Below are 26,242 nucleotides of genomic sequence, written 5' to 3' on the forward strand. Positions count from 1 at the left end.
CTTTGTCAGAAGATAAATGAAATTAGAATTCTGGCACATTTCTGAAGAGAAGGGGCCTGCTCTCTCTGATGCATGCAGTAGCAGCAATAAATCTGTGAGGATGAGGTTCTGAGAGATGATGGTTCACTTATCCCTATTGCCCTCCAGTGGGATGTACAATAAACTTTATTTTCAATAGTCTTCCATATAAAATGGCTCCAAAGGGCCTTATAGTTACATGATTTAATTGCAGACTTTAACCAGAGAGAGGCAAAAAGATTATTTTGGATTAAATTTAGAAATAGATCAAGTCAATGAGGTGATGAAACAAAGGAAGCCTTTTCCAGATGGTAGGAGATGCAAAGAAGGTGGCTCTCACATCAATGCAGATGAAATTGTGTGGATTAGAGAAATGAGGCTAGCATTAGTTAAACGAAAGGGGTATGTGGTCGCTGGTGAGTATCTGCTTCAGGTTGGGGGGCTGTCTGTAACTGTTACTGTTACTATTTTCTTTCTGTGGCACATGCAATAAAGCACTGTTGCTGTTTGTAAGCAAGGACTGGCCTGTCTGTGGCACATACAACAAAGCTCCCACCAACATAGCGCTGTCCACATTGGCGCTTCTGTCAGTGTAACCTTGTCTGTAGGCAAAAGAACTATGGAAAGAGAATGAGGTGAGAGTCAAGGATGATACCAGAGTAGTGGCAAGTGGGTCATTAGAGTTGTACAGGAAGATGGATAAAATAGAATTGTGCCCGTGAATGCTCTGCTTGCCTCAAGAAGCAGTTTTCTTTTGCAGACACGTAGGTAAAAACCAGAAACACTGCATAGAGCTGAAGGAATCTGAAATGAAGCCACAAGATGATTTTGTTAGGACAGGTAGGGAGGGTGGGTTGGAAGGTGTTAATCGCTATGTGCAGTTGAGTAACATCAGTGCAAAAGTGGCTATTAATGTTAAAGGAAGAGATAAGATAAAGGAAACAAGGAGAGTGCAATCAGCAGCAGTTAATAAGCTACATGGCAGAGAACAATTTCCATGCTAGTGTTAGCACCAAACTCAGATTTCTGTCTGTCCTAGCGGAAGATATGTTAAAGTTGATTGTAGGCTCTTTTAATCAAGTCACTTGTTGAGAATGAAACTCCAGCAAATATAGAAAGACAGTTGGCTGCTGGGATTGGCTATGTCTACAATAGCACTTTTGTCAATATAAGTTACGTTGCTCAGGGGTGTGAAAAAACACCCCTCTGAGCGACACAAGTTACACCGACAGAAGCGCCAATGTGGACAGCGCTATGTTGGTGGGAGATGCTCTCCTGCTGACACAGCTACTGCCACTCATTAGAGGTGTTTTAAGTATGTTGATGAGAGAGCTCCCTTCCATCGGCACAGAGCAGCTACACGAGCGCTTTTACAGTGACACAACAATATCAGTACAGTTGTGCCGCTGTAAGCTCATCAGTGTAGACATGGCCGGATTGTGCTGGATATTCTGCTGTAGCTGTTTAGTGGAAGAAGATATCGCAAATTTTAATCCCTATGTACGTCAGACTTCATCTAAATCACTATGGAAAAGTTAAACTAGATGAAAATGTTGTTGATTTTGACACCTTCTGTTTTAATTGGTGGTACAGCATATTTTAAAGGGCTTTATTGTATGTGCCACAGAAAGAAAAGTAACTTTTGTGCTTTTACTGCTTCCCAATTTAAATTGAAGATACCCATTCCAGGGCATCTAAATAAACTGCCAAGCCTAATCAGAATGCATAACATTATTCTCTTTAAAAAAAAAAAAAAAAAAAAAAAAAATTAAAAAAAATCAGTTGTTTGACACTTTTAAAAAAAAATCAGTTTGCCACTTTTGATTAACCTCAGTTACAAGGGCTTCAAAAAGTCTGATACAGATTCTGGCAATGGTCTTCAGAAGTCTATAGCGATGGCCCATAAATATTAACAATACATTTCTGCAAGGAAAAATGAAAGAAATGCACCCCAGGAAGGTCGCTTTCATTTGTTACGATGATGAGACATAATAGCTCTAGCTCAATGAGATGAGAATCCACAAATATCTAGATATGAGACACTCTAGAATGCTGAGCCAGAGATATGAAAAAAGTTGGCTTTCTCAAAAGGATCATCTGCAGGTTTTTTATCATAAGACTATTTAAGTAGCCACTGACAATCAGCTCAGTTTCATAAGCTCCTTGGAGAGCTGAAACTGGCTTTTACCTATCTGTAATATACCTGACAGATGTAAGGCACTGTCAACTTAATAAATATAATATTACACTTGTGGCTTTTTGACACTGGTGAAGTGCAAGGCACTTGTCTTTTGGCTATATAGTTAGGGATTAAGCATGATGATCCAGATTCCAGAAATGGGAGTGCTTCTACTTTAGAAGTAGGCTGCTTACATACAGAAGTTTGAATTAAAAAGCCATTATCAATCATTACCACACAGTTAACACAGATATCTCCTAAGACTACGGGGAAATGGTGGTGATCTCAGATAGTAATATATGGAAAATGCTTCCTTTTTAAGGGTGAGTACTGTATCTGTTCTTCAGGACAAAACCACCACAATGCAATTGTCTCACATGGTCATGGTGTCACATCCTCATAATATGAGGATGCAGCATCATCACACTGTGACTTAATGGCAGAATGCCTAACCTAAAATACGAGACTTTCTCATGGGACAGTGCAATGAAATCATGACTCTCCTGTAATATTATAGTATATATAGTATCTATAGTAACTTTAGTTTTATATGGCAGCGTTTTTACAGCCTTTTCAGGTGCAGACCACTAGTGGAAGTGTGACATAAGAATGGCCATACTGGGTCAGACCAAAGGTCCATCTAGCCCAGTATCCTGTCTTCCGACAGTGGCCAATGCCACTAGAGAGAATGAACAGAATAGGTAATCATCAAGTGATCCATCCCCTGTCAGCCATTCCCAGCTTGTGGCAAACAGAGGCTAGGGACACCATCCTTGCCCATCCTGGCTAATAGCCATTGATGGACCTATCCTCCATGAATTTATCTAGTTCTTTTTTTAACCCTGTTATAGTCTTGGCCTTCTCAACATTCTCTGGCAAGGAATTCCACAGAAGTGACACTCCACTCCCAAGTTGAATTACCATTGGCTCTTTTTTCTTTTCTTTTTCTTTTTCTTTTTCTTTTTAATTGCTCACAATATGCTTGATGACCTACAGAATGTCATTTAAAAGACAAAGTCCCTGAAAAGTTTACAATCTAAACCCCCTCAGTGCAGAACACTGGGGTAGGAAACATAGCAGTTCCAGCTGCATGACTGCTGGTGCTATGTAGCCTGCAGCACGGGGTAAAAAACAAACAAAAGGAAGCTGCAGTTTCTAAGGGGGCTGCTTTTGTCTCCAATTAGCCCAATGCAATTTGGGGGTAGGGGCAGAAAGGCTTGTAGAGATTGGGGGAGAGAAGTGGGGATGAGGGATCTGCAGGATTCCTGCCCTCTGGGCAGACGTGCCCTCCAATGCTCTCTAGCTAGACGGCTGAAACCAGGAAGAAGAGATGGTCCAGTGGTTCCTTTTTAGCCGCCAACCTGACTTCTCTTCAAGCAGCTGCTCATGCCAAGTTTTTCTTCTTTGCTCCCTTTGGAGCTCACAGATAGTCCAGAGGCACTGAGAGATCCTGCCCTTGCCTTCTTCATAGATCCTTCCAGTAAGCAGTGCTGGGGAAGCTACCAGCATTCTTGCCAGTAGTCCTGGTTAGGTGAGAACAGACCCAATTGGAGCCCCTCACAGAGAAGTTTTGTACTCACTATCCTGAGATTGTGAAGAAGACAGCTGTTTTGCAGTTCCCTTCTCTATTTCCTGCTGGTTGCTGCTCCCAGCTCCAACCCTCTACAGCTGCCTCTAGAACTGTGCTCAGCTCAACAGGTGGCAGATCTGGGTGCCAAACGCATGTAGTGAAGTGGGGGAAGAGGCCACTAACAGCCAGGAGAGGAGCCTGCACTCTCTGTCAGAGTCTCTAGGGTAGATGGGCTGAGCTATGGAAGGAAGCCATTTGGGGAGATGAATTAAGCCACAAGGGATGGAGGGGAGACCAGGGAACTATAGGAGGAGAAAGGGGCTAACACTATTTTCAGGGAATTACACTAAACATCAGCCAGAAATTTGGGACAGCTGGGGGGTTGATGTGCATGCTGGTGAGTTTTCAATGATTTTTCTGTCCATGCTTCACTCACTTCCTAAGAAGAAAACTCCCTTGTAATTCACCCCCAAGCCAGAAGAACTGTCTATTGGATGGGGACCTAGCAGACCCCAGAGTTCTTGATTATTCAGAGAATTGTCCCTGGCCACATTTTTCATAGTGGGAGGGATCTATGAGTAACAGTGAAGGAAAACTGGTGGGGAGAGGAATCTGGGGAGAGAACCTGGAGAGAGAGAGAGGTTAAGAAGTGGTGGCTTCACAGAGGGGCAAGGAAAGGGAAGAATAAGAGTCACAAACTGACAGAAAAATCATTAAAAATGAGAAAAGGGAGGGAATGGGGAAGAGGTGGAATGCAGCAATTGCTCTAGGTACATGTGTGGCCTAGGTGTAGATCCACCACAAAGGGGGGGCTCCAGCCCCTAAAAGATTAAGTATCTCTGATTTAAACCAATAGTAGGCAAAAAGACCAGGGCTTAGTTATCATTAGCCTCTGGCCCTTCGCATCAGCAATGCTCAACTTTTCTCCAGAGGTATAAATTTCCCCCCACGGGCATATTTCAAGCCACTTCCACATGAGCCCTTGATGCCAGGGGCAACAGATCAGAGGCAAGAGGGGGTATGGCCAGGACAGGCTTGTGTCCCAGATATTCTGTGTCCCTGAGGTCTGATTTAACAGCACCCAGAGGCCGTTCAAGCCCCTGCTCACCATGAACAGGGGGAAAGGCAAACTGCCTGCCCTGTATCCCTGTGTCAGCACCTGCACTGACATAGGCCTGAATAGGGCCCCAAGTGGCTAGAAGCTAGATTCATCACATGGAAGTGCAGCGGTGCTTTTCCATACAATTGAAAAGCATCAGCTTCTAGAACCAACTCTATGGCTTTAACAGTGAAAAAGGAACATTGTAGGTAGATATCCAGCCTTTGTGGTGCACCCAGCCTTGGCATGTTTCATTCCCAAGGCAGCAGGGCAGATACACTCAAAAAGCAAACTGCTAGGTTCCATGTAGAATAAAGCAAAACTGCAGTGTGAACAAAGCAACTTGCCAACTGGGAGAAAACATAATTCTACATGTTAGAGAGAGGACAGTCCTCTAAAATTTAGTCCATGCCTATGCCCCTTCCAGAGTAGGATTGTGCCATGTGGTGCATGCAAAGTCCCATTTGTTACTCCCACAGCAGCCTTATAAAACAAGCTTTCTCTCTCCCCCCCCTATATATATGAGGTCCAAAGTATTATTAAATGTCATCTAAAAGTTTTGGGCCCAGTCCCCTGAGTCTAGTTGAGCTGTGCTTGGTGCAGGAACTGGGGGGTGAGGAATGGTGGGTCAAGACACTTTTGCATTTGGACCTCAGCATATCGTAGTGCAGTTTGGGGTCTGCTTTAAATTATACTGGCTGAAGCAGTTCCCTGGAGACTTCTCTGCCTCTGGTGCATGTTTTACTCTGTTTCCACCCTCTCTCACTTGCTCCTTATGCCCAAAATTGGGAGCAGGTGGCACAGAGCTAGTTACGCCAGCTTCACACCACCTAGGGGTTCCATTACATCCGAGGAATATCCAACTGCCCTCCTAGAGCAGCTGTGCCTCCCTTGGCATGGTCAGAGTAGCACAAAGTGAACAGAGCCAGGGTCCATGATCTGGCTGTAGATCTCTTCCATCATTAATTTCAGTGATGCTACAACTGATCAATAAGAGTTTTAAAAACCCAGAAATACCCTTTGCTGAGTCAGAAACCAGACAATTCAGAACTGTAGAGAAGATCTTTAAGTAAATGTATTTTTTGTGAATCACTTTTATTTGTTTTGATTGGTAGCAACAGGCATGTTGTGTAAACTGGCTAGCTAGGATGCAGTTATTTAACAGTAATCGTCTTGTATTGTTTTGTGTCTTTTGGGACAGTGGTTCTCAACCTTTCCCGACTACTGTATCCCTTTCAGGGGTCTGAAGCCTGAGCCCCACCACCTGGGGCGGAAGCATGTAACTTAGGGTATCTGGGCCCCCGGGCAACTGCCCTACTTGCCATCCATTAACGCTGGCCCTGCACTTGTGACCCTCACATAAACCCATCCTGCATTCCCTCCCCCACGGTCATGACCTCTGTGTACCCCCAGGAGTATGCATACTCCTGTTTGAGAACGAGTTTTAGGATATGTCTACAGTCAGAGATGTGACTACAGCACCTTTAGATATACCCGAGCTAGCTTTGATCATTCACAGCAAAGTTGCTGTACAAGCTAGCCACTCAAGTACACATCCAGGTGGTGGGCTTCTACAGCTCATGGTGCCTCATCTTCATTGCTATTGTGTTTACTTGAGCTAAATCAAAGCTAGCTGGAATGTGTGTGTATGTGTATGCGTACTGCTGTCACACCATAGATTGCAGGGTGGACATACCCTTAGGAAGTTTTTTTTGGGGGGGGGGGGGGATTTAGTCAGCATATAACAATGGAAAAACAAGTCATTGTAGTAAAAGTAGTCAAAGGAATAGGATAAATACGTTCTGCTTTGAAAAATCTCATCTTGGGGTTTAATTCAATAAATTTTTCAGCTTCTCTCTGGCAGTTACGCTGCAGAATTTATGAGATGGTATTATGGTCCCTTGACAATATTTCCCAAATACACAGCAATTTAATAAACAATATGATACAAATTACATGTGAATGAAATACAAACTGTGGCCCCTGTACATCCCGAATAATAGTGTTGCCTGGCCCTTCTGTAGTGCTTTACAAACATTAACTAATTAATCCTCACAACAGCCCTGGGATGGCAGTGTGTAACCTCAAGACTCAGTCTCCTGACTAACTGTTCAAACCGAGTTTTATTAGAAGAAAAATTTTTTAAAAAGTTTTAATTCTTTACAGCAAAGAATTACAAATTAGGATTTGAAACCCGTTTGGCTGTCAAACAATGTAGCCTCGTTGACAGTATAATTGCTTCAATTCTGGACTTGGTATTAATCTTTTCCTGTATGTTTCTCAGCAGATTGAGGAGCTGGAGTGAGCTAACAACTTTTGTGTGGAGCAGCACTAGTAGAGTGGTGGGGAAGGAGGGTGTACTTTGCAAGAGCATGACAAAATGTCCATTATATTTAAAATATTATCAAGAGCTTCCCAAATCAGTGTCACTCTCTCTTGTCCGACAGAACAAAACTGGAATGATTTGCTTACTGAACAAACTTTAACTGATCCATCCTTCCCGTTTCCAAACCTACCCAAATCTTGGAACTCTCTCAGATTTTAAGTCAATGGGGAGGCACGGACTCCACTCAGTGCGCGTACACACAACTGCTGTCATTTCAGAGAGTTGTTAACCTGACAGAGAGCAGTCCAGTTCTCATCACACACACTTTAGTGGCTTCAGCTTCTTCTAATGCATTAGCTGGAAAATACCATCACACTGACCTAGCTGTGACTCCTCACTGTGGAAATACAGTGGGATCTATTCTCCCATTGTGGAGAATTATCCACATAAACACTCTTCCCATCAAAAGGAGAACAGAACCCTTTAGCCTGAACATGCCAAGACCCTTTTTAACTCTTGGAGAACTTCTCTTCAATACATTGCACTGAGGATGAAGAATACTTGTTCTCAATTCTTTATTCTTACCTGTTCCCCTAACAGATGCCCTCATCCCCTTTCACCCAACCTATCTCAGCTATCGAAGCCTCTCTAAAATCATCCCTGTCTTGGCCTCCACATCCAGCTCCTTCATTCCAATGTGGCTTACTTCAGCTTTTCCATGAGCTCCTACTTCAAGCCTCTGCCAGGTTCCCAGCCTGACAAAATGATAACGGGTATATGGGTGACATTGGGAACACTGATCAAGGATCAGGGAGGGAGTCACTCCAGGTAAGAAGTTCTTCAAACCCCATCCCCCCCAGCAAAACTTAAAATCCTGGACTAACCAAATAGGACCCCCTAGTTAGACCTTCCTGTTCCCGTCCCAAGTGGCCATTTCCTAGGCGCTGTGCACCTTTTAATAATCAACTTCATAAATTTTCATATAATGCCTGATATCCTCAGTTTTACATATTTTGATTTACATAAGTGCCTATCACAATCTTTAGACACACGAACAATAATATCATATCAGACAAGAACACCATAAACTCCCCAAAGAATGGTCGCTAAACAACAACAACAAAAAACACAACAGCTGTCTTCCTCACTCCACAAAACACTTCTTTCAAAAAGGTCCAAGTAAATAAATGAGGGCTGAAGAGGAACATAATTGGGTTTCTTTGGGTTGGAGAGATGCGAGTCCCAGTGTCGAGGACCCTGCATGGAAAATGCCCTTAGTTACGCATCACAAGTTGCTGTAAATCTAGTGGACTGTTTCATCTGAAGGGCAGAAACAACCATGTAAATGTTAAGTAAGGACCTGATCCAAAGCCCACTGAAGTCAATGGGAATCTCTTCATTGGCTTCTACAGACTTTGAATCAAGCTCTAAATGTATAAGTTTTCAGAGTACTAATAAAAATGATCCCTCATAGTATGTAATTACTTTGTAAGTGAAGAGTGTATTTATGTGTTTATTGGTGTCATTTGTAACAGTGGAACCAACTTTTTGCTAACATGGTGGGTAGCTTAATAAGAAGCAGAGGGTTAATTGGTATGCTAAATGGTTAACTTGTAGAACGACTTGTGAACTGCGAGGATTACTCTGGAAAGGTTTCTTATGTTTTGTTTTCAAAACATTAGCAATGTGGGTAGAATATTTTGACAGTTTTTTAATACCATGTAAAAACAATTGTATAATGTAATCATTTAGTGTTTGTTTTATTGTGTGTACCTTCTACTCAGAGGGTTGGCATTATTGTTCCTAACAGTGATGGATACAAGCAGATCATGCCCTATGACCTCTACCATCCCCTTCCTCGGTATGTAAAACAATCAACCAGACGCTAGGATTAGCAAATAAGTTTACTGCTTTTCTCCTGCATTGCTGCTTTTCTGTAGAACTAAGACAATTGATGCTGCCTGCCCCTTGTTCTGAACTCTCCTATGGAATAATCATGAGTTGCTCAAGCGCTAAACTTGTTGCTATAAAGACTATTGAAGCAGAGCTAAAATTACATCAAAGTAAGTTGAAACAGTAATTCAGTCTGATTGTCTACTGGATATCTGTCTCTCTTTGTCGTCTCCACCCCTCCCTCCCCCATCCCTCCCCTGCCCTTCCATGAATGGTACCTAAACCACTGGCTTTGTGGCTAACTGTTCAACTTTTCCCCCTCAAAAGTATCTAGCATATGCCATAGTGTATTATATTGGTATGAAAGTAGAACTCCAGATTCTGTAGTTCCATTTTGTGTATTAAATTCTCTTTTAAACAAGTCACAAGTTTATTAATTGTGAGGGGTTTTATTTTTTAAAATGAATAGTGTTCAAAGGCCCAATCCTGCAAACATTTCCATATGAGTAACTTTTCTTTACGTACATTTGCCCCCAACTTGCCTTCCATGGGTAAATGTACTCACATGTATTTGCAGGATCAAGCTGGGCTATAGCTTGCCACGCACTTATTGGCTGGGTGGACCCTGCTACCATCTACTAAAAAGTAAACGCACTATGGAACTTTTAGTGTGCCGTAGCAAGTTCCACACAGCCGTTAGTGTGCAGCAAGCTAGAGCATAATAAAGTTACACCTGAGCTTGCAGTGAATTAACTCTCCATTAAAATATGGCCAATGCAAGAGAGTTCTAACATATCCTATTAATTACTTTATGGTTAAGAATGTCTTTAAAGCATGAGGGGGTGCTTGAAAATCTCATGTAATTAGCCATGTTTCTGTGCGTCATTAGAAACCTGGAATATAAAAGAACAGGAAATATAGGTCTGTTACATTGGTGATTGTATTAATAATAGAGTAAGAGTAAAAAGGCTAACAAAGGTACTCTCCCATTTGAAGCAAGCCCATCAATAACCAGAATCTGCACTGTCTTGAGGCAATAGCTTGAAATAGTATTGTTTTTTGCCTCATTTCCTTCTGTTAGTTTATTGTGTCATTGGGCCTTCTAGCACTAAAGGCACATACTAGCCACTGTGTTAATCTCACCTCACTGAGAAAGTGATCCCTCCCCAACCACAGTGAGTCCTAGCACGGGTACCACAGAGCTCTGCTGTAGTGAGTGAACAAAGGCAGTGCATTCAGATTTGAAATATGGTATAGGACCACACAACAGACTTCCCAGTTGAGATTAGGAGGACATGGAGGACAGCAGCGTTTGCCTGCATTTGTGGCTGCCGCTTACATTGTCACCACTGACGTATGATTTGTATAGTTTATATTTATATGCCAAATGCCTGTCTTGCTCACCTTCTACTAACGTTAGATACATATTTTGGGTGGGTTAGGGATTTTTTCCCCATGGCTGCATGTTTCCATATATGAACACAGAGTTAATATATTGGTCATTTATCTCACTATATTTTATGCTCTTATAAAATATATATTCATTTCCTGTCCCTCATTTCTGGAAACCTCTTTTTCTTTCCTATAAAACAAAAACCCACCAATCTCAAAAATTTACAAAAGATTTAAAAATGGTTGTAAAGGACAGTCATTAATAAGATCTGAGTGTCTTGTGGTAAAAAAGTATTTTGTCTTCATTATGACAAAATTCTTGAACATTGACAGAAAGAGAAAGAGACAGAATTTTATAGATCACAGGATGAACCAGCAACACTCAACAGTGGAAGGACTGAATCTCAGCAAAAAGCATCCTGAACCTGGCAGCTTGACAGAGGTTTTCTAACAGTTAAAGAAAATCCAGAATAAAGGATTGACATGCCCTGAAGTATTTGCCTTTCAGCAACACAAAAAGAAAGAAAATATCAGTCCATGAGAAATGATCAAAGGCCTGAGGCAGTGCTTCTCAGCTTTTCCGGGCTTTGGTCTCAATCTGTAACAATCCCTTTAGATCCACCATTTCAACCCCAGCACCATTCTACACATGGGTGGTATCATTTCCCTCACCCCAAATCCACATATTGATTGGAACCCTCTGAGCATGGATCACGGTCAGACCCCTCCTTTGCATCACCACTCCCACTCCAGATGTGACAGGTCTAGAATCCATTTGGATAAGGAATGGGCTGAGTTAAAGGGACCAGAGGGAGGATTTAGGAAGACTTGAGGCAGGACCAGGATCAGAGGGATGCAAATTGTCTTCCCTCTGGACCTATAGAGCTTACAGCCCCAGGCCATATTATCTTTTCTGTGTAGCCTAATCACTGCATGGCTGGTTAGCACCAAGTGGAGTAGGCAGCAAGGCTCTACTGGATCTGAAAGGTTGGGAGCAGGTTGAGATGAGGTCTGGAAGGGAATCTTTGCAGGAACTTCCCTCTGCCATGCTTTTTATCATGAAGAGAGGATGATGTGGTCCATTGCATGTAATACACTCTTGTGGTACCAGAGTCCTCATTGGGCACCACTTTCTTCCCAAATTCCTGGTAGATGGTACATTCTCCCTGTCTCTGGTGACTGTGACCTCTGCTTTGAGAGCCATGATCCCAGAAACTCTTTCAACAATTTTATATTGGAATAGTACCTGAGGGCCAAATTCTTGGCCCACTGTTTGTGCTGCTTTGTAGTGCTGAGGTAACACAAAGCAGCTGGAAAGTTACCATAAAAGGGCAGACTTGGATTCCCATAGAAAGTCCCAAGATATCAGACTCCAATCATCACACTTTTATGTATGGAAAAATTATTGTAGGTAATTATTAGAGGTTTTTTAACTGTTTCTTAGTTCCAATTTTAGGCCTGTATAGGTGGCTCAACATAACTATGGAACTCTGGCTCTACAAGGGGAGCATTAGTGGAAAGTAATGCTAGCAAAATATTTTAAAACTAAGTTCTAAAAATACCTTTTCTTTAACTTCTGTAGCAGTTGCAGAATAGAAGGTGTGGTGTAAAAGTTTTATTAGCACTCCTTTGAGATGAACTACATAACACATCAATGGCTTTGCCACTGGTAAACAATGTGGCCATTTCACACTGTTGTCAATAAAACCTTTATACAATACAATCAGCCATTATCTAGTGTGTGTGCAGATATACATACATTAGAGCTAGTCAGAAAAAGGTAAGTGTAGTTGGTGAAACATTTGAAAAGAACTGAAAATTTTTCATCCTGTCTGAATTTTTCCATGAATTTTTTCATTTGTTTTTAATTAAAATGTTGATTTTGTTTTGATTGGGGAGCACCACTCTTGCTTTTTTATTACTTATTTTTTTATCTCCTGGAATAAAAACTGCAGAGGGGGAGATTTTAGTTTTTCCTAAAAATGATTTTTTTGTTTTTGTTTGTCAAAAAGCAGACTTTGTTTTGTTTTTTTTTTTTTTTTTTTTTTTGCAAAAACTTTCATTTTAATTGAAAAGGCATTTTCTCCAGGAAAAATGTTTCACTGAAAACTGCTGACTAGCTCTAATATATATTCACTATGTGGGCAGATATACAGGAATCACGAGTCTGGATCAGACCCAGGGCCCATCTAGTCTTTGTTCCTATGTATGACAATGGCTAATACAGCTGCTTCAAGAGAAGCAACATCACTCTCTCTGTGTGTGTATTCTATACACACACACACACACACATTGTTTATGCATATATACAGTATATATTTTTTTCTGAAATCTATGTGTATATGTATATTTATAGACATTCTCATAAAGCAACCAGAGCACACACATTTCACTGTTTTTTCTCAACAAAATGTCACTTGTTATAAATCAAATTAAAATGTTCTTCTCATTACCTCAATAGCAGTCAGACAAAAGCAGCAGTGTTTCCCAAACTAACCTGTCTTTCTCTAATAGTCACTAACCATATCAGTGTAATGCTAGCTATAGTTCTATCCCCCGTTCACACACACTTCATCACACAGTCATTTTATTCTCATGAGAAAATTGCTTCCATCTCTGTTTTCCCCTCACCCACTGTGCACATGATGGCTGTAGCAGCTAAGGATGGCATTGCTCCTTCCCCTTGCAATGCAAAGAAGGACATCAACTTCATAGCACACTGAGGTCTGGTCTATACTAGAAAATTAAGTGAGCTCAATTACATCAGTCAGGGGTGTAAAAGAATCCACACCCCTGAGCAGAGGCGTTAAGCCGACCTAAGGCCCAATTTAGACAGCACTAGGTCAACAGAAAAATTCTTCTCTGCCCTGGCTAACACCTCTCAGGGAGGTGGATTACCTACGCCGAGGAGAGAATCCCTCCCATCAATGTAGGTAGTATGCACATTACAGCAATGCAGCTCTGCTGCTGTAATGTTTTAAGTGTAGACAAGCCCTGAGCTTTCAGCAATTTGGAACTTGGGTCTCCCAATATGTGACACATAGTGCCAAGATATAATAGTCTCCCTAATTAACATAAATTAAATTCTCTGTGGTAATAACCTGAACTACTGGGTGGGTGGGGGAGAAGGGAACATCTTGTAAATTAAATACTAATGGCACGAAAACTTTTAAAGGAGCCAGATATAAGTGTGTGTGGTTGTTGGGGCCATACATATAAATGAACAAGTCCTGCTCATAATAATAATCTTATCAAAAAAAGACCACAAGGAAAGGTCAAGCATTTGGGGTGTTTTTACCGCTTCATTGATGCCTTTTTTTTTTTTTTTTTTTTTTTTGTGCAGATGGGAGAGTACTCCATGGACAGCATGCTCCTCCTCGTGTGGAGGGGGCATTCAGACCCGCACAGTCTCTTGTGTGGAGGAAGACATTCAGGGGCACATCAGCCCTGTGGAGGAGTGGAAGTGCATGTACACGCCAAAGATGCCCATTGTCCAGCCCTGCAACATATTTGACTGCCCAAAATGGCTGGCCCAGGAGTGGTCTCCGGTACACAGTTCTTTGTTGAGTTTTGTTGTTTGTATTTAAGCCAGGCATTGGGAACAAATCTTCTGTTCGTTAATGTGTTTGAGAATTTAGTAGAATAAGAATGGTCACTAAGCTTATTTACCTTGTGGAATTTTCTGATCTTCCTGCTTCAAGAATGGCATTTATCCCACTGCAGAGTAAATACTCAGGATTTATAACATTAGCTGAGGAGAATGATGGAAAAGCAAATCAGATCGGTCATGTTAAATAACGATCAGATATAAATGATGAAGTAGAAACATAAACGCACAGGCAGAGAGACACAAGCTGTCAATGGACACGTTCTAATACACATTTATCTTGTACTCTTTGTCCACAAGTCAAATATCCTGGACTGCTGCTCTGAGGTCTGAAATATGAGCAGCCATGCAAGCATAGTCATGAAAGTCTTTGCTCTATAATCATTGTTTAGTACCATAGTCGCTACCTGCTGCCTAATCCTGACTCACCTCGTTTTCTTTAAGACTTGTGCTGAAGTCACAAGACTGGAGGAAAATGAGGTCTGGGTCCTATTCCAACAGGTCTGAGCTTCGTCAAGTCATTTATCCTTTTTATGCCTGAGTTTCCTCACCGATAAAACTGACTTTAAAAACTTACCTACTTTACCAAAATGTGAGACTTGGTAGATTATTATCTGTAAAGTGCTTGGTGATTTTCAGATTAAAGGGTGTAGATATGTGCAAAGCATTATTATTACTCTCTGCTTCTCTCCTATTTGGTTGGTGCCTGCAGCTTCAGAAACCCACTATCCTGGGGGAAATGACATGCCATATAAAAGAATTCAACTTGAGAAAGTGCATGGAGTTTAAACCTCAAATTGTTTCCCACTCTATACAGTGCCATGTTCCAAAATATTTAGTTGTTACGCCCGTTAACCCATAAGTTCCAGTGCCTTGTCCAAGCGGAGTAGACGTGGCCACAGCTGAAACTGACAAGGTGTTAGTGAATACATCCAGTATGGGACTGATGGCCGGAGGCCAAGTGACCAATGCTGAGAGAGTTAGTAGAGTGACACAGAGAGAGAAATCCAGCCGCTGAATCTCTAAACCAAACAATTGTTCAGAAGAGAAAGGAAAAAACCAGCGATTGTTTGTCAACTTTGTCCCTAACCAGTATCAAACAAGTAATCTATGGGCCAGTATGGGCTGTTTCTGATCCAAGTTTTTCCCTCTGATGCTGTTATATTATTGCTGTATACTCCATTTTTCCCACAGGGTGGTTTAAAAAAAAAAAAAAAAGCTACTTTGTACTTTTTCTTTTCTTCTTTCAGTGCACTGTAACGTGTGGCCAGGGGCTGAGATACCGTGTGGTGCTCTGCATTGATCACAGAGGGATGCATACAGGAGGTTGCAGCCCTAAAACAAAGCCTCATATAAAAGAAGAATGCATTGTACCTACTCCTTGCTATAAACCCAAAGGTAAAAAGGCAGACGAATCTTTACAGCTCTGCCACATTAAGGAGCTGTTTTTGCTTGTTGGCTGAAAGTTCCCAAGTCTGTCTGAATGCAGTAATTCATGACTTTCTATCGAGATTCTGCTGTTGCTGTACCAGTTTGGATGTAAGTGGTGGTGTTTGAAATGCTGGCAACCTGTAGATCTTTCAAAACAAATCAGATCTTATTACTATCAGTTGGTGATCCACCAACCTAGAAAAAAAATCCAAATTCAACCCTGATGTAAGTGGGTGCAACTTCACTGACTACATCAGGGCTAAAGTTGGCCCATAGTGCTTTATTAAAGGGAAACAAATATGTTTAAAGTGACTGGTTTAAATTTACCCATAGGTTTAAACAGCATTCAGACAAATCAGCAGCTTTAACTAAGCTAGAAGCAAGCGCTGTATGTCCCATAGAGAAGCTCCTATTACTAGCCAGGCTACAAGATTGTACAGACTTGAAAATCACAACAGTTTTATGGTTAGAGAACCCCTTGCTGCTGCAGAATTGAATAGTCCCTGTCTTGAGCCTCTGATAATAAGTGATATTGGGAGGAGTTCCCCACTTTGGTTGAGGGGAGAAGGAAATGTTGCTGAGGCATATTGATTTCTATAAGGCAGCTATTTGAAGCTGCTCATGGGGTTGGAATGTAGGAGTAAATCCTGGGGTAAATGGAGTAATGGGCAGGGGGCAAGTGCAGCAAAGGTGCTTGATAAATTATCACATGGTTCTCTAATTATATGTAGATGGATATCTATGGATAGAACAACATGGATATAACCTTCTCATGCGTGTGATGTGTGTAGGCCAGTTTATTTTTAATGGAAATTTTCCTGGCTAAAATATGACTTTCATTTCTCTGAATTGGAGGCTCTAGACCCGACATGATCCACTCAGAAATAAAACTAATATAATTTTGTAAATCACTACGGATAATACACATTAAGGGCACTTGAATGGTTGAAATTGAATAAAAGTGGCCTATAACTTTTTAGTGACCACAAATGGAAAGGAGAAAGTTGGAATTTTTATTTCCATACTCAATGGCCAATGATAAGTGAGAGCACCAATGTCAAGATGCCAACCCTTGAAACCTCTGCTGGTGGGGCTCCTATGGAACCCCATCCACATGGCAAAGCTACTCTTCTGATCCAGTATAGCATAATATCTGAGTGCCTTCCAGTAGCAAATTAAGTGATGTGACCAACATCTCTGACATGTAGTTTATTCTTTCTCTTAATTCTCCCCTCTGGGGAGATGATGTGTATGCAGTGTAGCATTTTGGTTTGGTAGAGTTTTGTTTTGGGAGTGGGGAGGAGTTGGTGTGATTTTAAAAATACACTCTGCTGTCCTTTTCAGGTCAAATGCCTCCTCTTTCACAGTTGCCCTTTCAAGTGCCGGGTGGTGCAATTTCCTGCCTCATGCACTTGCAGGGCTGAAACTTACTAGAAAACTATCCAAAAAGAGGTGATTTGCTTAATAAATGTAGAGTTATAAATTACAGTTGAACGAGTCAATACCTGTGGCAAAGTATGCATCTGCTAGTCAACCCTTCAACTTAGCCTGCCATAGCATTCTGAAGATGGATTACTACAGGGCAGAAAATCAGTGATTATGGCTGGTCAAGACTATAAGAAAAAAATACAGAGCAAGTCTTTATCTTAATATACGTCTGCTAAATAAAATGAAGGGTATGCAGCTGCTGTAATTTATCCCACTCTTAGCTCATGAAAGCTCTTAGGTATGTCATAATGTACTGGAAAATTTAAGATATCCCTAAGTTAAATAGTGATTTGTGGTTTTTAATGCTAGGAAGGATGTTCATATATCAGAGGGGTAGCCATGTTAGTCTGTATCCACAAAAACAAGTAGTCTGGTGGCACCTTAAAGACTAACAGATTTATTTGGGCATAAGCTTTTGTGGGTAAAAAAAACCCACTTCTTCAGTGGCTCTGCATGCTATGCATCTGAAAAGTGGGGTTTTTTTTACCTACGAAAGCTTATGCCCAAATAAATGTTAGACTTTAAGGTGCCATCGGACTCCTTGTTGGTTTTGTGTTCATATAGTTGTCCTCCTGCACAACACAAGGCATAGAGTTTAAGAGTTTGTATTAGGCTAAAAACATGAATCTATTGTAAAAGCAGGGGGCTTTTGTTTTATCTCCAAAGTCTTGGTTTCTTCATTAAATTACTTTAGAAATTGGTTTTGTTTCATTATTTGTAACAAGTTATTTAATAAAAGTGAACATCTCTAATACAGAAGTGTTTTTTTTACAGTTCAGTTTATTGGAATTGATTTTACCTGCTTCTCCCCACCAACATGTAACACCATTCCCCCCCAACCCCCAAAAGAAGGAAAGGTTAAAATAAAAGTCACTTTGCAGTCAGCTGTGTAGAAGAGCACAAACTGCTTTTTACAAGACTTTGCATTCAAAAAGGAAAGCAAAAGAGTAAGATCTGGCTTTCCAAACCTCATAAAAATAAGCTATATGGTATATAAATAAAAATATCTCTTACATATTTTGGATAACAAATTTGGTAAACTAAGAGCTGTGCTGGCACATATTCATCCTTAAATGTCACTAATAAATATATCAGAATAGAATCCTGGCCTGCTATTTCTGGAAGTGAAGGCATAATAGCTGTTACGACACTCTTTCTTCGCAGCCACTGGTTTACTTCCAAAAAACTTTGTATTGCTCAGCTGAAGCTGCAGTAGCTGTGAAATCAAATGGCAAGTTATGATCCCTGTACATTGCTAATGTTGCTACTGACAGTTTCAGTAGTTTGCATGTTTATGCAAAAATTCCAATGTATGCACCAAGTTCCTGAAAATTCTCATGTATTTGGAGTGAAATTAATTCTCTGCAGCAGGCCAGCTTGAGGTGTGTCTGCCACTTAAACCCTAAAGGTTTAAATGGAACTCAGTTGGTACATAGACCCTGCACTGGTTCTCTGTATAGGGCTGAATGCCACCCTTTGTGTTTTCGTCTGTTTTTTCCTAATCCTGACCCAAACTACTCAGAAGAAATGCAGAGCTGATTTCAGAGAAATTGTGCCAAATTTGCTCTTTAAAACCAGAACAGCTCCATTGACTTCAGTGCAGATACTCCGAATTCACACTGCTGTGAAAGTAAAATTTGGCTCATAACGTGGACATTTTTTTCCCAAAAGCAACTTATTATATTTAGTGCAGATCTTGGAGAATAAAAAGCATCTGTACTGTTTTCTATCAAAAATGACAGAAAAAATATCCAACTCATTTTTTTAAATCCACATAGCTGATGAACTGATAAGCTTAGAGTCAGAGAACATCACTGAACTATTTCACTCTGGTTTCTCTGTTTCTTGCAGTATCACTCATCAGATGTGGATTTTCTTCAATGTCATAATCTATCAAAAGTGAATTTAATGTACTTTATGAGGCTGTAAAATTTAAGGATACACACAGGGCTATGCAAGGTTAGAGTCAGCAACAATGTTAATATGAAGATTGCTTCCCCCCACACACACACACGCTCCATGGAATGTCTTTTGGGGTGCATTCTTCACAAGGGCTTATGTATTACTTAGGCTCCTAATAAGCCTGATTTTGAGGGCTTATGTGAGATTAAGTCATGCCTAGGCCTTGACTGGCCCCCTGCACAAAAGTGAACTTCCCCCTTTGTTACTTGAGCGGATGAATTTGGTGCACTGCAATTTCCAATTATTTGTCTCCGTGTGGGAAGTACAGTTATTGGCAGTGCAGTTATTGTGCAAATACAAAACTCAAAGCCAAAACAGCCATCATGAATATTTCAGCTCTGCAGTGTAGATGAAAATCTGATTCTCCCCCTGGATGTTAGAAGAGTTTTTGAAAAATACTTTGCTAAAGTGCCCACCTGTGTAGACTTTCCTCTAAAATGGCATTTAATTTGCCATTCTAGCATTATAAAAACAAACTCTCTTTCTTCATAGAAACTCTATATTTCTTTATATATTATATATATTTATTTCTTTATAGACTGTATATTCTGTACTGTAGTGGAATGTCTCTCTCTCTCCCTTGCCCCCTTCTGTGCTGCTCAGTATGCACATGTACAACCATACACACAAGAACATTACAGAAATGCAGATATAGTCACTTACAGAAACAAAGCAGTGTGCATTGCTATATGGTTTTTGTTTTCATGTACCTGTGTATGTTCTCTAGAGAAAGTTCCTGTGGAAGCTAAACTGCCATGGTACAAGCAGGCACAAGAGCTGGAAGAAGGAGCAATGGTGTCTGAAGAACCATCGTAAGTCTTAAAACATAATTCGTTGAAAACACGCTATGGTCAGATCAGGATTCAGGGCCTGCATTAAAATAATACTCTACCTTGAATCGTATTTGGTTCTTTCATTAGGATAGAAGGGCCTTATTCAAATCCTGATGAAATTAATGGGCTTTAGTTGAAGTTGTATCAGGCTCTAGATAAGAGCTGGAGAAACTGAGTACAGGAGTATGGTGTACGTTGAAGATTTAGACTGAATTCAAGGAAACTTATAATCATGATGCCATTTATTTTCGGGCATTTATTATGTGGAAAGTCTGTCTGTCTATGGCACTTGTATAGCCCTCATTACCATGCTATCTGAGCATCTCAGAGTCTTTATTTATTCTCACAACATCCCTGAGCGGTCAGGCAGCAATTATCCCTGCTTTACAGGTAGAGAACTAAGTCACAGAGACATTAAGTGACTTACCCAAGGTCAGAGAGGAAGTCAATGGCACAGCAGGGACTTGAGCCCAGGTCTCCCAAGCTAATGCCCTAACCACTGGACCATCCTTCCTGTCAAGTGGACACAACACAATAGTTTCAGGAAAGTACAGGTTGGACCAATGACCATCATCACTTTAAAACTAATGGTGTTCAATCACATGCTTTACAGATCCTACAGTCCTTTCACATGCAAACTCCTTCTTGATTTCAGTGAGAGCTCTGTGTGGAAAGGCTGAAGGATTAGCCCTGTAAGCTAGTGAAATGACTTAGCAGAGAAAAATACAGAAGCAGCCAGCAACGGCTTTTTTCTCAAGGGCTAATGCAACAGTAGCAAGTGAAATGAATGACCATAAGCAGAAAATAAATCAGAAAACTCTACAGCCTTAGAGTTTAACCCAATCCTGTCACTCCTACAGGGGTTCTTCCCCTCAATCTTCCAAGCATCTGGTTTATAGTTCTTCCCCATAGTGCCTATGCAAAGTTGATCTTGGTTAACACCTGGTTCCCCAGTGACCAGGTAGTATCCCTGCATCATGAGGCAGGCACGTTTGAACAGCAGATTGGGCTACATCCATAAGTTAAAAGAACACAGGATTTCCTGAATGAATGTCCCTATGCCTTTTTTTCTAAATCTATGCATTTATTGCTTCTAAACCATACAGATATTTATTCCTATTCGAGCTTGTAATGCTTCTATGGAAAAATTAGCAGTGTAACTAAAGGAAAATATGCAGTTACAATTAATGCTGCAAAATTAAAACAAAACATTTCAACAAGAACCTAAAAAGGGAGATAAAAATGCTAAATACTTTCTCTTCAATTGAGTACCTACATTCCTAGTAAAACCAGTAGGAGTTTTGATTGCACCAGGATTGCAGGAATCTGACCTTGATGCAGCAAGTTAGTGATACACACAAAGTTAGAGCCACAATAAGAGATATGCTTCAGTCAGATTGAACTACAGCATACTGTATGTGCGGTATTTATTCACAGTAGGAATACAGTAATAAATATGGGATTATGAGTGGTTTTTAAAACCATCAGAAACACACATTTACCACAGTTCCAATGTGGAGGGATGGGGGGCGGGGGAGAAGGAAGCATGCTCATTATGGTATTTGTAATTTCTCTCAAGAAGTTTTGTGGCCCTGCTGAGAATGCCTGCATTTATCCCATTACTTCCACCGCAGCTTCCTTCTCATAGCAATGTAATTGTGCAAAAGATGTTTAATTTTCAATAAATTACAGTCTGTTAGACAATCTGTTTATTGACAATTAAACATCTTTAGGACAATTAAATTGCTATGAAAAGGAAGCTTCTTTAGAGAAATTACAAATACATAATGAACATGTTGCATTTTTATTTTATTTTACATGGGAACAGTGGTAAATGTGTATTTATAAGAAATTCTTTATAGTTTTAATCAGAATGGTGCAGTTAAACACATGGCTCCTTCCACTGTAACTACAGCCCTCTATTAGGCTAATAAATGTTATCCTTCATGGAGTAAAATTGCAGTTCTGGCACAATTAATCCAAACTGAAGTAGATTATAGTTGGAGTACTGGTATAAAGCAAAGGAAATGTATAATATTGTGCTCAAGACAATAATTATTTTACCCCATCTCCCCGATATACAGATGAGTTCCAGCTGTAGGATATAATATGGTGACGTGTATACATAGTCTTGTGTGCTTCATATGTTCAGTTTGTTCATGCATAGACAAGATCCAGAAAAACACATGAACCTGAATTTTTTTTAACTTGTGAAGCACAGTTGGTGTTTTATTTTTTTTCTACCATATTAAACCACTCCACTAAATATGTATTTAACAAACTATAATTACTCCCTAAAAGCATAATGAAAATGCTGTATTGTCAGCAAATTTATAAAAAAAAGGAATCATATTGCTTAAACTGAAATATGATGATGATTTGAAATGCAGCCCACATTTCTGCTGGAAAGTGATGAAGGGAGGACGCTGTGATTTTAGCCTACTGTCAACAGTCCTAAGCTGAATTTTGAGAATTTAATTTTGACATGGCTTTAAAAAATGTGCTTATTTGTTTTATATATTATTACATTCTTTTTTAATATTAACATGAGGGATTTGTGAACTGCAGCATGGCTGGATCTTAGCAAAAGGTGGATGAATTGCAGAGAAAATACTGAAGAGGTCTTTTCAAAATATTCTGGAGAAAAATGAGTATATGATCCATGATATAAAAACAGGGCTTGGGTTATAAGAGCAAAGGAAGCTAAGAATTTTAAAATATTTAAAGTGTGGTTATGATACCTTCTTACAGAACAGATCTGCTCTCAGTGTGTATGTAGAGTCATATTTGCTCACTTTAGTGACCAAATTAAGGTCCCGATCCTGCAAAGAGATCTGCATAGGCAGATCCTGTCCCATGTGGAACATCAGTGGTGCACCATTCTGAGCTTATGCTAGAAACCAGGGTGAAGTGTTCTACATTTTACTCCTATTAGCCCTGCAGAGCCAGCACGGGAGTAAAATGTAGAACACTTTTACAAACAGTAGAACACTCTGGGAGAGTGAGCAGGTTTCTTTTATGGCCCTTGCGTAATCAACACAGTTGTTAAATGAGATCCTACTACAGAGTTTTTTTTATTAATGGTGATTAATGGATATGAGACAACGTTGCAAAAGGTCCATCCATATTCAATCTTCTCGAAGGAGAGATTTCCAAATCTTTAGTTTGGGTCCCTATCTGGTGGTGCATGAGGCAGAAGGAGCACATCTTAACCTTCAGATCCCAAGCTGGGTTTGCTGGGCTGGAGTTACGAAAACAAAACTGAGGGAAATTTACTCTGGACTCGTTGAGATGCTGTAAACTGCTGGTTTTATACAGTCACTCATCAGAGTCTAACACACAGGAATTACAAAAAAAAATACCAACATAAACATTCGTTGTTAAGTACCCAATAATACATGACAGTGAATCTGACAGTCAATATACACACCTCTCGAGTATACTGAGACACAAGCTAGAATCATGTGCCTCAGCATATCCACAGTGTGCGTATTTTAGCACCCCCTGGAGTATTGTTGCCCTTATTCTTGAATTTATTGGGTATGGTAGTGGGGTGGGGAAAGACACATTTTTAGACATTGGGCCAAATACAGTACTGGTATAAAAGGGTGAATGGAGTTCCAGCCTCTTACACCAGCTCTGAATATGAACCACTGAAATATGATCATATATCTATCAAAATTCATCCACTTAAGAGATACAGTTCTGTTTTAACATGTCAACTCATTGTAAATATTGTACAAAATAGCTCCAAAAATGCTGCAGTTTTACCTCACCATCTCTTATTCATATGGTGGGGAGAGGAGGAGGGCTTCCAAAAGGAAGCCATGCATATTATTCCACTCCTTTCAGCTGAGCTCCAGTAGCAGGACTTCATCTGAGAAAATTTTTTGACTTCTCTGTTGAAGCCCCCCTGTTCAGCTCAGGAGAGCAGGGCTGTTGGCTTCTCCTTTGGAGCCCCTCTCCGCTTTTCATTAGGAAAGGAGGGGAGGAGAAGAGGTGAATAGAGGGAGAAAGAGAAGGGGAATGGTTTTTAAAACAGAAGCCCCTGTTATTCAATTGAGTGGCAGATTTGGAAGTGTAGTGATCTGGTTGGCGAAGAGACTATACAGTTTTGATGACTGTGTTTTCTTGAAGACCGTTATAAGGATTGGAAGTCTCTTCAGCCAGTCAGACTGCTGTGTTCATCCATTCCATGTCTGTGAGATTTTCTTACCTACATTGTACCAGCCCATGATTAATTGTGAATAAATAGTAATTCTTTCAATATACTTGACAAGATAGCATCTGTCATCTCTAATATGCTATTAAGCCATCAACTCCTGCCTCTGTTTTGTTAATAATGCCAGCCATTGTCACCAGTTAATCCAATTTTCCCCCAAGAACCTTCACTCTTTCTTCTGTGCCATCCCATAAAAGTCCATAAAGCCACTACATCATCAATCATAAAATTTACTTCTGTCCTGATTGTCTACCAGACACATAGCAATGTCTGGTCAGCCAGTGCATTGTGGCATTATATTAAACATGGGTGTTTCACAGTTATATCCCTTCCATTTGTTTGTTGTATCCTCTTGTTGTCTGTGGTCAATGCTAAATTTGTAAGATTATAGGAGCAATGACTCTTTTTTAAAAATTTCATATGCATACACTATCTATCATAATGGAACCTAGCTGTCTGATTGATTCATAGAATGAAGTCCAAAAGGGACCATTATGATCATCAAGTCTCACCTCCTGCATAATTAGGCTCGGCAAAATTTGATTTCAGTGTTTGTTTAGAAGTATTTTATTATCAATTTAAATTATCATAGATGCACAAAGTCATGGGTTTTAACCATTTGTTTTTATTTATTTAAATTTTCACTGTTTCAGGAAATAATTGGGGGGGGTAGGCAATAGAACAATGAGGGTGGATCAGACAACCAGCTCTGGTGCTCCCAATTCAAATAGGATGTTGATAAATGGGAGAGGCTCAGAGAAGACCCATGAGAATGATTAAAAGATTACAAAACACGCCTGATAGTGAGAGACCCAAAGAGCTCAATCTATTTAGTTCAGCAACTAGAAGGTTAAGGGGTGACTTGATTACAGTCTATGCGTATCTGCATGGGGAACAACTATTTTATAATGGGCTCTTCAATCTAGCGGACAAAGGTATAACATAATCAAAGGGCTGGAAGTTGAAGCTAGACAAACTCAGACTGGAAATTAGGCATATATTTTTGACTGTGGGTAATTAGCCATTGGAACAATTTGCCAAGGGTTGTGGTAGGTTCTCTATCAACTGACAATTTTTAAATCAAGATAGGATGTTTTTCTAAAAGATCTGATCTAGGAATGATCTGGGGACAGTTCTATGGTCTGTGTTGTATAGAAAGTCAGACTAAATGATCACAATCGTTCTTTCTGGGCTTGGAATTTGAGTAGTTTTTTAGTGACAGTAGATGTTGAGATTCAAAAGTTAGTTTTATAACCTTTAAAACACAAATTCTCAACATCACATGTCAAAATATACAAAGTAAATATCCTTACATCAAACTCCTAGCTCTCAAGTATCATTTTCCATACTCTACCTTTATCAGAAATTTATCAGTAAATTTCTATTGTAGATGGAAATATTTTTTTTGTGTATGATGAAATTGATGTTTATCTACGTTTACCAATAAGCATCTAATCCTTCCAAGCCTATGCATAACACAGGCCATAAGATTTCTTTTCGCCATGCTCCTGAAATACTAATATAATAATAATAAATAATGAGTTAGACACCTTTTATATGAATGAACCTAGAATGAAAAGAAAATCACATAATGGTTATTAAAACTATAGAAGGTAGTTCTAGAAGTCTTTGTGCTCCTTTGTCATTACATGTATAAGGTATCTAATACTACCCATTTGGGGAATGGTCATTCACCACTCTCAAGAAAATCGTACATGAGGGATATTTATATCTATATGAGAGCTCTTTCACTGGGGCTCAGTTTTACACCAACACTCTATGACAGCCAGAGTCAGAAAGAGCCGCAGACATGACTGAAAAGGTATGGGATGGTCTATTTTTAATCAGATTGGTTTTGTTGGGAAGGTGGGTTTTTTTTTTGCTGTATAACTCTTGAAAAACACTTTTCTATGTTAACCTGAAACCCAGCTTTTAACATTGCCATAAATAAACCTGGTGTGAGCCATAAAAAACAGAGGGCAAACAATAATATCTGGATGCCAGATGGCACCAGCTTAGTGATGGGGCTGATTCAGTAAGAAACAAAAGGAAATTCCTGACATGCATCTGTGTGAACAGAACCCACAGGGAATTTCACATAGGCAGAAAGATCAGTGTACCAGAGTCACCTAAGCACTATTTCACATTTTTAAATAAGATTTTTGTGTATGCAAACATTCATATATAGTTTATCCCATTTTTCCTATTAAAATAGTGCATCT

The 26,242-nt window shown here is 40.0% G+C and overlaps 1 protein-coding gene across 5 annotated transcripts in view; it reads left to right on the top strand.

Moving 5' to 3' along the window:
• ADAMTSL1 (ADAMTS like 1) overlaps window positions 1-26,242 on the top strand; it is a 683,211-nt gene that overhangs the window by 538,079 nt on the left and 118,890 nt on the right. For 3 of the 5 annotated variants that reach the window (XM_043515182.1, XM_038403598.2, XM_038403600.2), the window contains 4 exons: window positions 9,003-9,053; window positions 13,821-14,025; window positions 15,335-15,482; window positions 19,693-19,777. In XM_043515182.1, coding sequence (XP_043371117.1) covers window positions 9,003-9,053; window positions 13,821-14,025; window positions 15,335-15,482; window positions 19,693-19,777 — 489 coding nt within the window. The remainder of the gene's footprint in view (window positions 1-9,002; window positions 9,054-13,820; window positions 14,026-15,334; window positions 15,483-19,692; window positions 19,778-26,242) is intronic. The other 2 variants (XM_043515184.1, XM_043515183.1) reach the window with 1 other exon arrangement.

This window comes from Dermochelys coriacea, chromosome 5, assembly GCF_009764565.3.
Source record: "Dermochelys coriacea isolate rDerCor1 chromosome 5, rDerCor1.pri.v4, whole genome shotgun sequence".
Lineage (NCBI taxonomy): Eukaryota > Metazoa > Chordata > Testudines > Dermochelyidae > Dermochelys > Dermochelys coriacea.